The sequence below is a fragment of the Bos indicus genome, chromosome 9, assembly GCF_029378745.1.
Source record: "Bos indicus isolate NIAB-ARS_2022 breed Sahiwal x Tharparkar chromosome 9, NIAB-ARS_B.indTharparkar_mat_pri_1.0, whole genome shotgun sequence".
NCBI lineage: Eukaryota > Metazoa > Chordata > Mammalia > Artiodactyla > Bovidae > Bos > Bos indicus.
Genome location: NC_091768.1, coordinates 102,840,684 through 102,857,608, shown reverse-complemented (window position 1 = coordinate 102,857,608; position 16,925 = coordinate 102,840,684). Strand labels below are relative to the sequence as shown.

Below are 16,925 nucleotides of genomic sequence, written 5' to 3'. Positions count from 1 at the left end.
CCGCGGAGCTGGGGGCTCTTCAGTAACTGGACCGGAGCCCCGAGTTTCCTGTGTGGACCAGGGCCGGGCAGACACCTCTAACCGTCTGACAAAGGGCCAGACGGGACGTCACGTCAGGCTTTGTGAACCTGGTACCTAGACCACAGCCTCCTATGCCTGCCGCTTCCTGCCGACAGCCCTTCACAGCAGAGAGACTGTCCGTGTCCGCGGGGGGCCGGCCACCCTCTGCCGCATCAGTGCACCTGCCCAGGCACCCCCCCGAATCAAGGTCCCCAAAACCAGCTTTTAGCGCCTGTTAGAAATTTAGTTGTAACGTCTCTCAGGAGAAACACACCCCAGTTGGCTAATCTACGCAGGCGAGAACATTCCCTATTGACCGCGTGGCCCCCACCCCGGCGGTGAGCAGCTGTGGGGGGCGGGCCTTGGGAAGGGCCACAGGCTCCCTCACTTGCGACGTTGGGGCTGGAGCGGTGATCTGCCCTGTGCTTCGTCAGCCGGTCATCGCCCGGCAGCTTCTTGGGCTCGCTGTACTCGGCCCAGGGCGTCTGCGGGCTCTCCGGGGACCCGTTCTGAGCCGAGTTGTTGTACAGCTCAAAGCCTTCGCTTTTTGGTCGGGGTTTACCTGACCCACGGCGCTCTGAAACTGAAGTCAAAACACATTCAAGACGTGGTCATTTGTTATCGATTGTATCTTAGTTTAGTTTTAAAGGCAACATGATTTACCAACATCTAAAATTCCACAGTAAGTTGGTTTCTCATCAGCAGGAATGAGGTATTTTTACAGGAGAGCAGAGTCTATCTAACGACTCTCCAGAAGGGGCTTCAGAGAAAGCGACACGGGGGAGCAGAGCGCTCTCGGAGCTCGCCTGCTTCGGCGAGGAGACCGCCGTCACAGGGACATCCTCACTGAAGTGCGAACACCCCTCCCGCACTTGTAAAACCTGCATCAGTTCTTCGCTCACTCAGGGTGTCCTCCTCCTGAGCCGCTCTCATCTGCTGTGGTCACGCACTCCTTACACTTTACTCTGCCATCCTGCTACCTGACAGCCCTGACGTTTGGCTCCAACGCGTTCTCTCAGTGATTCCTAATTCATCATCAAGCTTGCTTCTTTTAAATGACTATAAACTTGGGAATCAAAACACCAATACGTTAAATATTATGCTATGAAAAAAGCAAAAAAAAAAAAGGTGCCGTATATGAAGGCTGTGCCTCTTGCCCATCTCCACGCACAGCAGCCCAGGCTCTCGAGCAACCCGGATGAGGTCAGTGTGAGGCCAGGCCCCGGGCTTGCCCAGGGTACCAACCTGCTCACCTATGGTGAGCCAAGGAAATGCAAAATAGACAGCAATTTCTAAGATAATGGGAGTCAGAACGGTTTTCCCCTGGTTTCTGAACTAATTCTTTAAAAAGCCTGACATTTATATTGACTTTTTTCTGAGGTTTTTGATGTACCTACAAAACCATGATTCTTATCAGCAAATTATTATTCAAAAACTGACCTCTTACAGTGGCCTCTCCCTGTAACAATCATGTCCTGTCTCAGAGCATGTGAGCTGGACCTAACTGTTTATAAACAGTCCTTCAGGAGAGAACTCTGCTTGTTCTCTGGAGACTCACATCCTGTGTCTGCCTGTCAGAGCTGAAAAATCATTCCTCCACTCACTATAGACCGAGTTCCCTGAGTGCTGGCATGGGGGACACTGGGGTCCCCCACAGTCACCAGGCCTGTGCAGGTGAGGTGAGGGGCTCTTGGGGAACCAAATAAATTCACACCGTGTCTGAAGGCCGGCTGGCCACACCTAGCCTGGGCCCTGGGAACCCATGAGCTTGCGATCCCGGGCTCTGTGCTCGAGGGCGCTCATCCTCACGCCCTTCTCTACAATCAGGACAATGAACACAACAGGGCCTGCTTCAAAGGGTCTGAGTATTGGAAGAGGTCACGCTGGCTGCCCGGCCCGTGGCAGGCAGGCGCGGCCCAGGAAGAGACGGCCCCTCCGCCCCCTTACTTCTCTGCATCATAGGGGAAGGCTGGTTGAGCAGGGTGGCGAGGCCGTGGTAAATGGCTCCTTGCTTTGCTACTTCAAGCGTCACGACGGAGCTTGTCCTTGTCATCAGTTCTGCTGCCCTGGGAAGAGAGGTCAAGGGTGAGAGTGTGGGCAGGTCCCCTGTCCCCAGGGCAGGCCAGGGTCAGAGCAGGCTGCACCCCGTGGCCCCCGGCTAGTCTGAGCTGGGGTCTCAGGCGTCCTGCCCCTGAGGACAACTCTGCACACAGCTCCTCTCGCTGTCTTGAGAACAGCGAGGCGACCTGCAAAGATGGCAGCACGCACTGGCGGCAAGGACGTCTTTCAGAATAAAGCAGATGCTCTGCTAAGTCCTTTCCTCTGAAGGAGAAGGGCACAGCTTTCAGCGTGGTTTTTTGTCTTCTAATTCCAAAATTTAATGCGAACTACCCCCAGAAGTGCACACTATCATCTTTAAATAAATAAACGGTACCTTTCTTGAGAGAGTCCCACCAGACTCCGTCCGTCCACGCTGAGCAGCTGGTCACCCGCGGCGAGCCGCCCGTCCTGAGCACCCCAAGGCGTGGGCAGGTGAGGAGGGGGCGACAGCGGGGGAGAAGGGAAGGAGGAGGCCAGCGGTGAGCACACTCAGACTTGGGCTTTGGACAAACACACAGCACACTGGGGGTTCCACCGTAACGAACGTATACCCACCACGTCCGCAGCGCCTCCTTTCACCACGGACTTGACGTAAATCCCAAGTTTGTCTTGACCAGCGCCCTAAACAAAGACAAGGAAAAACCCCACGCTGAAAACACAGTGAGAAACACAACACCCAGGAGAAAGAATACAGTGTGTGTATAGGTGACTGGAATAAGACTCTCAGCTCGTGTTTTCCATGGAAATTAGAAACACAGAAACTGTGTTAACAGAATGAACACCTAGGTAAACAAAAGGAGACTCACAGGAAATGTACCTGCTTTGTTTTCAGATAAGGAAAAATTACTCCTGAAATCTCATGGACAGAGGACCCTGGTAGGACAGTCCGTGGGGTCGCAGAGTCGGACACGACTGAGCTACTTCGCTTTCACTTCTCTTTCACTCCTGAAAACTCAGTCAGTTACCAGTCAGCCGACGGACCACAACAGACCCGCACCCTGAAGGCAGGGACGCGCTTTCTCCCAGTGGGTGAGCTGCGCCGAGACACGTGCAATCATCACTGCAGCACACAAGCAGCTCACCCAGGGGTCCGTGTCCAGTGCTCGCCCGCCTCCCTCACACCCTTACTCCTTCACTGCTGTTGTTGCTCAGTCACTCTGTCGTGTCCAGCTCTTTGTGACCCCATGGACGGTAGCCCGCCAGGCTCCTCTGTCCATGGGATTCCCCAGGCAAGAATACTGGAGTGGGCTGCCATGCCCTCCTCCAGGGGATCTTCCTGACCCAGGGATCGAACCCGGGTCTCCTGCACAGCAGGCGGATTCTTGACCACTGAGCCACTGGGAGGCCCTATTCTTTCTGAACACACAGTTTAAAATTTAAAACAAGAAAAATCTTTCTGTTGTAAACAATGAGAGGGACTTCAACAGAGACAACTATGGAGAAAATACTCCGTGTTGCCTCCATTTAAGGGTCGTGTGCAGTCATGCTAAGGAAGTCCTGAAGCTACAAGCCCCCGTCCAGAGGAAGCGTGCATAGGTATGAAATGTCATTGGATGTTTCTGTCGATATCCTACAGCTGAGTGTATTTCTTGGTTTGTGAACCTATGGTGTCACAAAAGCAACAATACAAGGTATCACAGCAAGTTATAAGACAGTTTGATAAACGACTTATTGGACACGTTTTCCTACAACGCCCTGGAACTCCATAGTCTCCACCTGAACACACTCCCTTTCCTCTCTGGTCAACAGAATGGGTCCAGGACCGACTGGCGGCTCCTGGTCAGGGAGGACTGAGCAGAGACCCTGCTGTGAGGCTGACAGCACCCCCCGCCCCCCGAGAGCCAGGTTCGCAACTCCATCCCAGACCCGCGTGCCTACATACCTGCGAACGGACTCCATGAACGCTCCACGCAGCCCCCGGGTCCCGCCTGGCTTTCCCGACTCCTCCCCTCAAGACCTGTCTCTGTCAGTCTGTACGTCTGCCCTGACCTCGTCACTCGTCTCCTAGACGTCTGGTCCAGACACACGAGTGCCCCTCGGAGGACGCAGCGGTCCTTCCACACGACACAGTGCCCCCACCTGTGCTCCGGGCTGGGCCCCTCTGCCACACGCGCAGTTACTGGGGTACCTGGGAAAACTTGCACTTTGGGGGTACAGTTGAGGTTTCACACACACACACACACACACGTTTAGACACGTGTTTGTATAATCACTCAATGGGTTTCCCAGGTGGTGCAGTGGTAAAGAATCTATCTGCCGATGCAGAAGACCCGAGTGTGATCCCTGGGTCAGGAAGATCCCCTGGAGGAGGGACTGGCAACCCGCTCCAGTGTTCCTGCCTGGAGAGTCCCATGGACAGAGGAGCCTGGAGGGGTTCTGCGCGGCCACAGTCTATGGGGCCAGGAAGAGCTGGACACAACTGAGCGCACGATGAATCAATCACTCAATACAGGTAACTTTCTAAAGTTTAGCCCGTCTCTTAGCCCAAGAGTCAACAAACACAGCTTCCAACCACCTTCAATGACACCAGCATGGTCTTCCCTGAACCTGGGCTGGGCTCAGGGTCAGATGGCTGAGGAGAACCACCGCCAGGGCAGCCCCTCGGGCCCACCTCCCACACAACCTGATCATACAGCTTCTTCCACACTGTTCTGTGCTTCTGTGCAATCCATGATTCGTTACCTAATTCAGCTCATCCCACAACAGTCACAGAACTCCTGCATCGCCCCACCTCCTTAGACATGCAAACAGACAGCACCCCGCCTCCGACGCAGCTCACGCTCACGCGGTTTTCTCTGTGCCCGTCAGACACTGTTTCTGATGGGTCCCCGAAAATCCCTCTTTTCCTGCCACTATGCCCTTATAACTAAACCAGATTTTTTTTTAAGGCTTTTAATGCATAATTACTTTTTTCTTCTGTTCTCCATCTGACTCATAGAAAAGCAACATTTCTAAACTTCAGATTCCCAGTTTTCAGTGTGAATGAACAGACTACATTTCCACAAGCACTAGTCTTGGGGAGTGCAATACTGTCCTTGTAATTTAAGTAATAAAAATTGCACTTAAATGAGATAATCAATTACCACCATCTATGACTAAAGAAATCCCTAGCAGTAATACCAGCAACATAGTATTTTTAGTAAGGCTGCTGTAAAAGAAATACCAAATACACACTTTCAATATGTATGGATATTTTAATATGAATGAATATTTTAAAAGAATCACATCAAGACTTCCTCCCCCATTTCTGGTATACTTTATAAAAGTATTATTAACAAAGGAAATTTTTCATTTATTTAGGTCAGCTGTAATAAGAAAACTTTAAGATCACAAAATGGAATGACACAGCAGACAGCAGGAATCCAGTCCTGTCCACTAACAAACTGAGGCCTGGCGAGCGTACGTTTGCTAAACGTCCATCCGTGAGGCGTCTGCGCGTCGCAGCGCCCGGCTCCCAAGGCCGCACTCCACGCCCATGTCCTGCTCCCGCTGCTCCACTCAGACCAGCCATCACACGCCACTCTAGAACGACACACACGCTTCCACTCTGCGGACTCGGCATGGACCGCGGCCAGCAGTGACACAGCCTGAACCCTGTCGTGTCTTTAAGTAGATAATTTACCACACGTCACATGCAATATACAATTTAATAAATCTAAGTTTAAATATGCCAACAACAGATCCTGTAATATAGATATCTGACAGCCTTATGAAAAATCTGACTGAAGTCACATCTGTAAACAAGCATTAGTTTACATTGTAAATTTCAGAACAATCCTGGCGAGACCCAGACGCTCTCCTAAGACTGACCCGCTGGCTCCTCTATCCAAGCTGCCTTAAGAAATTCTTCCTGCAGGCAGCCCCCTACCCTGAGAGGTGGCCAGCTGCCTGTAAGCAAGCAGAAGCCTCCTGCATGGGGCACCCATGTGAAGTGCAGGCCCACCACACCACCACGTGCCCCCTTCCACCCCTCAGCCACGTTCCTGCCACACACAATGACCTTCTGATGCAACAGGTCAGCCCAAATCCTTTGATCATCTGCCTCCTGGGCTCACCTGCCCACCCACTCACTCCACCTGCCCAGGCACGACGCCGCCCCGGCTCACTCGTGTTCCCACGGCACCTCCCTTGTTCCTGAAGTCGGTACAGAGGGCCCTACCCCGCTCCTTCCAGGGGAGCTCCCAAACCCCTGTCGTCAGGCCAGGACAACGTGGTCGATCTAGACGCTACCTGAATGAACACACCAGTTGATAATCCACTATCGGTGAGCTGACGACACAACACTGACGACACCGCAAGCTCCTGGTGCAGAAGTGAGAACCCTGAGCATTTCTGACCGTGACACCGTGTGCCGTCCTCGAGGGACAGCACCCAAGCGATGAGAAACACTGCTTTCTTACATGATGGGAATTTATCTAAACTCTAAGTGATGGTCATTCCTTTTAATTCCAAATAAGTTCAATTTATAAGTATATGTCATTGTGACAAAAGATTTACATCTGAGGAAAAAAAAGGACCTCAATTCAAAAGACCACCAGCATCTAAAAGGTCTATTTAAGGTTGGCCATAAAAATTGACTTTAATAAAAAGTCACTGAGAAAGCACCGTGAAATATGATTGCTTAAAAAGACTCCTGGGGGTAGGGTAATATTCTAAGAGGTGTCCAACCTCTGGTTGACATCTGAGCCTTCCACATGTGGGCTCAGCCTCACACTGTTTACCTGGTGCACACTCTCTGTGTGACTCACGTCTGCCAGCGTGTCACCAGGCCCGCACACCTGCTCGATTCTGCAGAGTGACTGTCCCTGGGGGGCACCCTCCTCTCTGGCCAGGCTCTGCCTGTCTCTGCCGGTTTGAGTCTTACACGTATTTCACGTGTAGCTCACAGTTATAAAGTGACCATAAAAATGTGTAAATGCAACTAGCGTACAGATAAGTCATGGGTTTTTCTGCAAGTTACTATGAACTTTTTAGCCAACCCAAATACATATATTAAATCGACAGTACACATATTAAACCCTTTCAACCCCAAAGGCCACAACCTTTGACCCAGTGCCTGGCTAAGGTGACCCAGCGCCTCAGTCTGGCCAGGGCAGGCTGGACTAGACCGACCCCGGGACTCAGGGGACAGAGTTGGTGAGCTCTGCCTGGCCCCTGCCCACTGCCGTCTGAACTGGGAGCAGGTCAGCTCTTGGAAGAAACCAAGACACAGGCGCTCCTCAACACTACGGAGCTCTCTTGCCACCAGCCCCATTTCATCTGAATAAAAACACTGCCGATTGCAATAAAAAAATTCAACAAAACAAAATTACTTTCAGAAATATTAAACCACTCATGTCCTATTTCTATATAATAATGTACACACTAGTCCAGTAAGACTGAACTTAAAAAGTATCGAACAAATTCCACTAAGTTCCTCTTCTATTTACACATACACATGATTAAAATTCATTTGCTGGTAACCCTACTTTTTAAATTAACACATAAAAATAGGGCCCAGAAATTACACCTTCTTGCTGCTAAATCAAGGCATCCCACCTGTCATTAAAAGAACATAAAGATGAACTACCTAAGCACCGACCGACAGCCAGCAGAGGACCATGAGATCCTGATGCTGGCGAAGCCGTGTCAGCGCTGGTGTTGGCAGCCAGGAAGGCCAGGGCGCGGGTGCTGGGGCGGGTGCGTCCCAACTGAAACTGGAGTCCAGAGCAAAGTCCTCCCAACTCCAAAGACTGAGTAGAAAGAGTCTACAGTGTCTCACCAGCAACATACAGTGACGACACGGAAATCACAACTGCATCGGAGACACACTGCTGATTTCAGTTTCCCTTATTTTTTTAATGCAGTTAATAGAAAATTTTGATTTACCTACATGGCCTGAGTTACAGGACGATGTTGCCCCCAAACTAAGCTTTTCATAGTAAACCTATGTCATCAGTAACCACAGATACTAACAATAAATCTGTAATTATGCAGATAATTGTGTAAAAACAAAATCTTCCCATAACACAACATATATGCTAACATTATACACCTTGATTTCCAACCATGAAAAGAGTTAACTACAGTATAACAACTAAATGCATAGTGTAAAAAATTTCAGTAACTACTTGCCTAAAGATACCTAAGCTGGCATTTGAAAAAATATTACTGTATTTTTGGTCTATTTGTATTCTTATCTATGGGTCTATTTGTTATTTATGAAATCAAAATGAAAAGAAACATTGTTCACAATTACCCACTCTCCATGTGACAAATCAAATTCCTTTTTAAAACTACCTTCTGAAAAGCGGTGATATATTCCACATGTATCAGGAATGGCAAATTCCACTGGATACCATTTTGTAATTTAATTCCACTTAAATACTAAAAGTACATTTTTAAAAACCAAAATCAAGTCTTCCCTCCCAGAGGCGCTACTGAGGGTAACACGGCAGCGCAGCCCTGCAGCCGCTGTCCAGCCTCCAGGCCGTGGGACGTGGTTTCGGACAGAGCGCCCAGGAGCCACACGCACCAGCCAGGGCACAGGAGGAGGCCGGGGGCCAGACCTCGGACCCGAGCAGGCAGCCACGGTGAAGCACGAGGGGCACGCCTGTGTGAGCCCAGGATTTCATCCTAAAACGCATCTGGGAGCTGCTTTCCTTTCCCTTAGGAGGGAGAGGAGGAGGTCCGAGGAGGAGTCTGCGAGGAGGGGGAGGGGGAGGGCGGCACCTCACCTGAGTTTACCCGAGGCAGGTACGCAGGGACGGCGGGGCTGGCAGGGGCGCCCGGACACCGGCAGAGCCACACGCGCCTCCCAGCACGGACGACACGCGCACCTCTCGGGCAGCTGCCCTGCGCTCCAAGGGAACAGCCGCGAGTCTGCAGGCGGCCGCCACTCTACCTTCTCAGGCACCTTGGGAAAGACTGAAGCGCAGGTGCGCTCACCTCCCGCTCAGAGGCTCCGTCAGAGGGGCCCACGCTCCCAACATTCCAGCTGCAATTTCCGACCGAGCGTGGGAGTGTGATGTGACTAACAGCATAAAAACATCATTACAACACAATCCAAAATGGAAAAAAAGGCAGCAGCAGAAGGAAGACAGAGCTGCCAGCCAAAGAGCATGAATCCAGCCTATTGTTCCCAGGCGTGGAAACAGGCAGGATGACCTAAGAGCCAGGCGTGTTTAAAACTCATCAGGCCAGGCCGTCAAGACAATGCTCCGCCGCCTCCTCCTCGGGGTCTGGAGCCGCTGCTTCTAGTCAGACAAGAGTTCTGATTCATGAACAACTGAGGTTCAGACTAGAGGTTCAACGACACCGCCGCGCTCGCGCTCTCTGCTAGGAGTGACCTTACTTCTGAGACAATTGGTGTCAAAACCCAGGCCCAGGACACTCCCCACCCTGGCCACCTGAACAGCCCCGAGAGGTGAGCGCCCCTTTGCCTGGAAGGTCAGGGCTGTGCAGTTTCCTGTTTATGTTCAGTACAGAGGACACAGCGTGTTATCTATCTTCCCATTCTCCATGAGATAAAGGAAGCAAACCACACAGCCTCTGATGCCGGGGCCCCAGATGGGCTGCAGGGGGCCGTGGGGTCCTGAAGGGTGCAGGCAGAAGAGGGTGCAAGAAGGGGTCTCCAGAGCGAAGGTGCAGCCTCCCGAGGGTCTCAGAGCGTCTGGGGCTCCGAGACAGAGGTGATGCCGGTGGCCCGCAGGCCTCTGCACACAGACACCCAGGCAGGTGTGCTGGTGTGGGGAGCCTTGACCCCAGGCAGGGCTGAGGGCGCCAGGTGGGGCTGGGCTTTCTGGACCGTCCCTAGGCGGCCCCCCACCACGGCCCTGCACCCGGACGCCCCACACCATCTTTTTCTACGGGAACCACCAAGGGAAAGGAGGTTCTGCTTCAGGAACTAGCATTCCTGTTCCAGTGACACTGTTTCAGTACTGCAACTGAGTCAGTGTGCCAGACAACCTGAGAAACGTGCACTGAAGCCACGACTGCAGAGAGCGAAGAACGTTGTCCTTCACACACTTCACTGTGAGGACAGAAACAAACTGTCCAGACCTGCAGCACAGCCGTGTGGGGACGCCACACGACCCCCTGCGCTTCCGGGGAAGGAGCCGAGCGCCTCCCGGGTCCTGACGTGGTCGCTCCCGCCGGCTCGCGGCGAGGACGCACGCGAAGGCCCGGGAGCTTCGCGCACTGAGCGTGGCTCACACGCGCCGGTCCAGCGGTGAGGCGGCGACACGCCCGTGACCACTGCTCTCACTGTCTCCTCTCTAAGGCACAGCACCTCTTTTAAGCTAACTAAAGACTTTAAAACATAACACTGCATACAGTTAGACCACAGCCAAGACTCAGTTAGCCGTTCATTTCTACGTAAAACAGTAAAGCCTCCTAATAAGTGCCCTCCGAACTGTCATTTTCGTGCCTTCAGAACAGACCCGCACAGTGAGCACCGCCGGACGGCCCACCTCCTGCCTTGTGGCCACTCTCGTGTCTGTGCTCAGCAGTCCTACAGTCGTGACCACTGTTTCCAACAGCGTCCACCACCACAGTCCATCCTTTTCTTGCATAGAGTATGGAGCAGCCTCTTATTTCCAGAGCCCTGAGAAGCCGCGGCATGGAGCTGCAGAGCAGCAGCACCCCAGGGTGTGAGCACGAGCTCCCCGAGCCGGGGCGTCACCGACAGGCTGCAGCAGCTCACGGGGAGGACAGCGGCCACCGGGGCCCCGAGGAGACTCACCACAGGCTCTGCTCTCCCGACAACGGAGAACCACATCTCTCTCGGGCACATGGACTCTCAGGCGGAATACCACTGCCCGGTCCCCGCAGTGGCGACGGCCAACACACAGCTGGTCTCTGAAGACTGGCCACCGAGGGCATTGAGCAACTCCAACCAGCGCCCAGGCAACCTCAGGCTCTTACGTAACCAGGCAGCTCAGATTCTCGCTTACTTTGTACTTTATTAAACTTTAAAAAGAGTTAGAAAAATAAAAAGGAGGAAACAGTTTCTATTTTAAAAATCCAAACTAAACAGGAAGCGCCATGCCGGCCCTCAGCTGAACGAGAGGCAGCACCCTGACCCCCCCAGCCCCCCGGCAGGCTTCCACCGTGGACGGCGCGGATGAGCCACGGCATCTGGATTCCATAAAGCGGCCGCAGCCGGGAGGGGCGCCGGCAGGCTGACATCAGAGCCCTCCAGGCGCATGGCCCCGAAGCCACAGGCTGACTGGGAAGGCAGAGGACAGAGCCAAATACTGACACAAAGGCCCAGACAGCTCACAGGGAAAAACAAGGCCCCCAGACTCCAGTCAGGGCTACGGGGTGAATCCAACACAGGCCGACGGGACCGTGTGACCTCGGGGACAAGCTCTAAGGCCCCCAGCCTTCTCCCGGGGCTTGAGCTGTGGCCACGCCCAGGGCTCCATGGCTGCCCAGCGGGGGGTGCAGGGTGGGCCTGAGCCCCCGTGGAGGATGTGGCCATCGGCACAGACCCACGCAGGGCACCAGTAGGGCGCCGCTTCGCCACATGTGTAAGCACACAACCTGTTTTCCCTGCAAGTCCCAGAGAAACCACAACTGAGCTGGAGAAAAGCAGATTCGGTCAAGCAGTCAAGCCCACAGATGAACAAACTCTAACGTATGCCTTCATGCCTGAGAACGGCATGCTACCCAGTTACCAGGGCACAGTCTTTGAGTTACTTCCTTTACAGCACCTGTAAGCCAACACAAGTCTGTATCTCTGCCTCCTGCCCTCTGGGTTCCACACGCTCATATCCAACACAAGCAAACAGGAAAACACCCCCAGGCCAGCTGCCTGCTCCCGCCCGCCCCACCCACTCCGGCATCCCGAGCACCGCGCTCAGGACCTGTATGGAAGGGGTCGGCTCGAGTCCCAGCCGGTGGACTGGGCCAGGTGGCCCTGGATGGGGCCCGGGACTGCCTGGGCGGGCCGCCGTGCCCTGGAGCACGCCTGCTGCCACGCTCTGGCCCCTGGCTCCAGGCCTGGCATGTTAGTCCTCCCACACGCCCTGCCCTGAGATCGCGGCTCCCACCCGTCCCCTTGCTGTTTCAAACCCTCGTCTCTCTGCGGGGCAAGCTCCTACCCTCGAACCGAGTGTCTTTAAAAGGGAAGAAGCCCCCTCTCCCCCTCTGCTCCCCCCGACACGACTGGGGCACTGCTCCCTCGCTGTAGCTCCCAGCACACCACTCGTCTGGACGGGTGCCCAGCGGCCCCCTGCAGCCCAAGCCTGCTGGGGGACAGGGGCCCAGTGGCCCCTCCACGCACGGGCTCTGGAGCCAGTACCCCGAGAACGCCATGCACACAGCACTTCATTCCCACGCCTGGCCCCTAGACATCAAACTGGACACGCCGCTGACTCAGGCTTAAAGGACAGAGGACGGCAGCCCACGCCCCAACCCCATCCTACCTTTGCAGCAACAATGCTAAGGCCCATTCCGTTCTGCTTTTTGAGGGTCACAGTGATGATTTCAGGTTCTTTACGCAGAGGCTGTGCCTAGGGATGAAGAGAGAAGTTTACGGAGGGCTGAAACCAAAGAGGAAACAGAAGTAGTAAAAGTCAAGCCTTGACGGGGTAACCTAGTAAAGTAAATACCATATTCTTTCTTGACTCCAGAGCCATCAAGAGAATCACCACAAACGCTAAATATTTACATGCTATTTAAACACCTTAATTTACAAAACAAAACAACCCTGGCATCACCACCATGTAAGAAAAACTTGGTCTTAAAGACAACATTACAATTTTACTTTATTATCTTTTAAAACAAAATTACTGGACATTTTTTAAGGAAACTTAAACTTACTCTATACTACACAGGGGAGGACAGTTATAATATAACAAAGATGCTCTCGCATCTATCTTGTGAAAAGTGAAGTCGCTCTGCTGCTGCTGCTGCTAAGTCGCTTCAGTCGTGTCGGACTCTGTGTGACCCAATGGACGGCAGCCCACCAGGCTCCCCCCGTCCCTGGGATTCTCTAGGCAAGAACACTGGAGTGGGTTGCCATTTCCTTCTCCAATGCATTAAAGTGAAAAGTGAAAGTGAAGTTGCTCCGACTCATCGTGACCCCATGGACTGCAGCCTACCAGGCTCTGCTGTCCATGGGATTTTCCAAGCAAGAGTACTGGAGTGGGGTGCTATTGCCTTCTCCGGTGAGGTCGCTCAGTCGTGTCTAATTCTTTGCAACCACATGGACTGTACCCTGCCAGGCTCCTCTGTCCATGGATTTTCCAGGCAAGAGTACTGGAGTGGGTTGCCATTTCCTTCTGTGGGGATCTTCCCAAACCTGGGATTGAACCCGGGTTTCCCACACTGCAGGCAGACTCTTTACCGTCTGAGCCACCACAAACCTATCTTGTGAAAATTCAACAGCAAAAATACACTGCCTCAGCCTTCAGGCAGCGGGCCCAAAGCTCAGCGTGCCTATGTGAGCCTGTGGTGGGGGGTCAACCGGAAGGGACGAAGTATGTGTCCAATAAGGCCAGTTCCCAACAGATCCACAATGAGAAAGGGAAGCCATCCACAGAAGTCACACGTTCTACATATGTCCTGCCTCACGTGAACAAGTTAACAAAAAAAGAATATCACCAGGCCCACACACTGGGAATTTAGTTAATCATATACGTAAGTATGAAGGCACACTGCCAAAAAGTAGTGATTATACACACAGCTTGTTTATTTGGAACCAAAGTCTGTATGAGAATATTTTAAGGGAAATAAATAAGATCAGGTGACAAAGCTTCTACAAAGCATCAGGACCTAAAATCGACTGAGGGATCCATAAATAAACTAGAAAGATAGAAAAAAAAAAATCAGTGATTCCATCCAAGGTGCTTGCTTTTCTATAAAATCTGGAAACTAGAAATTGCTGCTATTAGCTCAACAACAGCTAATAAAGGGCATGCGTGGCACAGTCACTGTGCTGACAGTCAAGTGTGATCTACTTGGTGTAACAGCAATCACCAGCTAAGCCAAGTGTGGAGATGCTCGAGTGCAAAACAAAACTGCTCAGTTTTTCTACTGAGCAAAAACAACTACTTTGGATTTAATAAACAAAACGCACGCCCACCGTTGCCTTACGTCTAAGTGTTGCCTCCTCACGTGACCTGTCTTCTTAGAAACTAGGTGAGAACCAGGTGTGGTTCTGAGTGATCGATGGATAATTCAGGAGGTCACCACAGGACGCTTCTAAAGCTCCAGAAGACTCGTGGTCGTTCTTCACAGCCGAGAGCCCCCAACCTTGGCCCGGGGGGCCAAACGGCCACCACGCCCCCCGCACGGAACACACTGGCCCCCTCCACCACTACCTGCCAGACAGGCAGCCACACCTGCCGGGCTCCTCCGAAGCCTCGCGTGGCTTAGGAGTCAGTTACACTTACAGTGAATGAAATGGAACAAGGACGTTCCCAAAGGAAAGACTTGACTCGTCTGTGTTCTCTGGACTGACGTGCAGTGTACGTAGGAAAAGACAACTCTGGTCTGGCATCCCTTTCTAAGACACGGTGAAGCTCCTTTTCTAGGTTAAAACTCTCTGCAGGAAGCAAGGCAGGGTTTCCCCTAAAATCTATGAGCCAGTAAACACTAATGGGACTGGCCAGTCTTTCACTAAGATACAAAATATTAGTAAATGATTTGGTACATAGCTAAGATAGGGTAGGGGCATCTTTGGTGGCTCAGATGGTAAAGAATCAGCCTGCTGAGCAGGGGACGTGGGCTCAATCCATGGGCTGGGAAGACGTCCTGGAGAACAGAATGGCTATCCACTCCAGTATTCTTGCCGGGAAAGTTCTGTGGACAGGAGCCTGGCTGGCTGGAGTCCATGGGGTCACACAGAGTCAGACACGACTGAGCAACTAACATTTTCACTAAAACAAGTCAGAATTGACTAGAAAATAGGAAATACTTTTATCACAGAAAAATTTTTCTAATAAAACCCATTAAGATTACCATGCTAAGTCACTTCAGTCGTGTCCGACTCTGTGTGACCCCATAGACGGCAGCCCACCAAGCTCCCCCATCCCTGGGATTCCCAGGCAAGAACACTGGAGTGGGTTGCCACTTCCTTCTCCAATGCATGAGCGTGAAAAGTGAAAGTGAAGTCGCTCAGTCGTGTCCAACTCTTAGCGACCCCATGAACTGCAGCTTACCAGGCTCCTCCATCCATGGGATTTTCCAGGCCAAGAGTACTGGAGTGGGGTGCCATTGCCTTCTCCGTAAGATTACCATAGTAATGTATTTTAAAAATACGTGTGAGGTTTAACTGTGGGTATCAACAGGCATCATTGTTCCCATCTGGCCTCTCTGTGTGGGCTCTGGGATCTGAACTCCCTGACCAGGACTGAACCTGTGCCCCACTTTGGGAGCTCAGAGTCTCAGCTACTGGGTGACCAGGGAAGTCCCCAAACAAGCGTATTCTTAAAAGCAACATTTGTTTATAGATGACACTGCACAGACACAGCCAAGTATTTTCAAATCAAAAGGAATCAAGTTTCCTTTTCTGGTCCGCCTGCCACCTCACGATACTTGCCAGTTCTGTGTTCTCCCGCAAAAGGTGACTCTCGTAATCTGCACCTTCAAAATATATCGTCCAGGTGCCTGGGGAGCGTGGGTGAGGAATTAACCTGCAAAACCCTGGGGAGAAAAACAGGCAGGCTGTGAGCATGAAAAGCCGCCGCGTCTGAGCCCTGAGCTTCAACAAGGGGCAGCGTAAGGCGTCGGCCGCACGGCGCTTCCCTAGTGAGCTGCTGCGTGCTCTCAGTCTGTAACCTCACTCTCTCTGAGAAGTGAATTAGCAGACATCAAACATCACCTGTTCATGTGAACACAGAACCTGTACACAAATATTTGTATCAGCTTTATTCATGATTAAAATCTATTTGTTTCGGTCCAATGTAATTTCAACACCAAGCAGAAAAGCGAAACTGGTTTCCCTCTCTTCTTCACCCCAGCTTTCTCCCTCACGTCTATGAGAAATTACAGAATTGCACCGAGATGCTTCCTTGCAGATCTATCTCCTCTGCTCGACTAGGAGCTCCTCAGCCAGGCTGAGAACCCCTGACAGACAGAAGGGAAGGTCAGAGGGACCAGAAGGCAGTTTTGGTAGAAGCCTGCCGGCAGGCTCGCCCCCAAAATCAGTGATTTACTCCAGGGGAACAGTGATCCCGGGGAAGGGGGCCTCCTCATTCCTCTCTGTCCTCATTTCCTTAGAGGTCACATTTACATTTTTCCCAAAAATATGAGAACATTTTAAAGAACACCTTTAATGTTTTCAACAGGGACTACTGACATGTTTACAAGACTGAGCCTGCATCATCCCTTATTTGTCAGATCTTACAGGGTCTTTCAGAGATTTTGTGACAAAGTTGTATCACGCACAAACACAATTCTTTTCTCTCAAGCGGTCTTATTAGCACCAGCTGGCAATTAGGAAGAGCACACTGCATGCTGGGCACCCCAGGCGCCGGGGGTCCTGGCTGTCCCACGGGGGTCCTCGCTGCACTCCTGCCCCCAGCAAGGATCACCTGGCTAGCATCTCAGGACAGTTATGAGGCTGTCTATGGTAGATGAGAAAAAGATGTCACAAACACACTCCATTATAATAACGACATAAATGAATTTTATCTAGTTTTAGCCTTTCATTTTTTTAAGTCACTGTCTCAATCCAGTTTTGCTGAAATACCAGCTACACTTTGTTTCTCTTCCCGCTCTTTTAGGGAATCATAATCATCATGGTTCTGAAATGTCGATGACTTAAGACTTGCTGA

At 51.9% G+C, this 16,925-nt stretch overlaps 1 protein-coding gene across 17 annotated transcripts in view; it reads right to left on the bottom strand.

The window, feature by feature from the left end:
- Positions 1–16,925, bottom strand: part of AFDN (afadin, adherens junction formation factor) — a 113,916-nt gene that overhangs the window by 16,625 nt on the left and 80,366 nt on the right. For all 17 annotated transcript variants that reach the window (XM_070796538.1, XM_070796541.1, XM_070796527.1 and 14 more), the window contains 6 exons: positions 15,689–15,792; positions 12,570–12,656; positions 2,716–2,781; positions 2,495–2,568; positions 2,008–2,126; positions 449–643 (listed from right to left, as the gene is read on the bottom strand). In XM_070796538.1, coding sequence (XP_070652639.1) covers positions 449–643; positions 2,008–2,126; positions 2,495–2,568; positions 2,716–2,781; positions 12,570–12,656; positions 15,689–15,792 — 645 coding nt within the window. The remainder of the gene's footprint in view (positions 1–448; positions 644–2,007; positions 2,127–2,494; positions 2,569–2,715; positions 2,782–12,569; positions 12,657–15,688; positions 15,793–16,925) is intronic.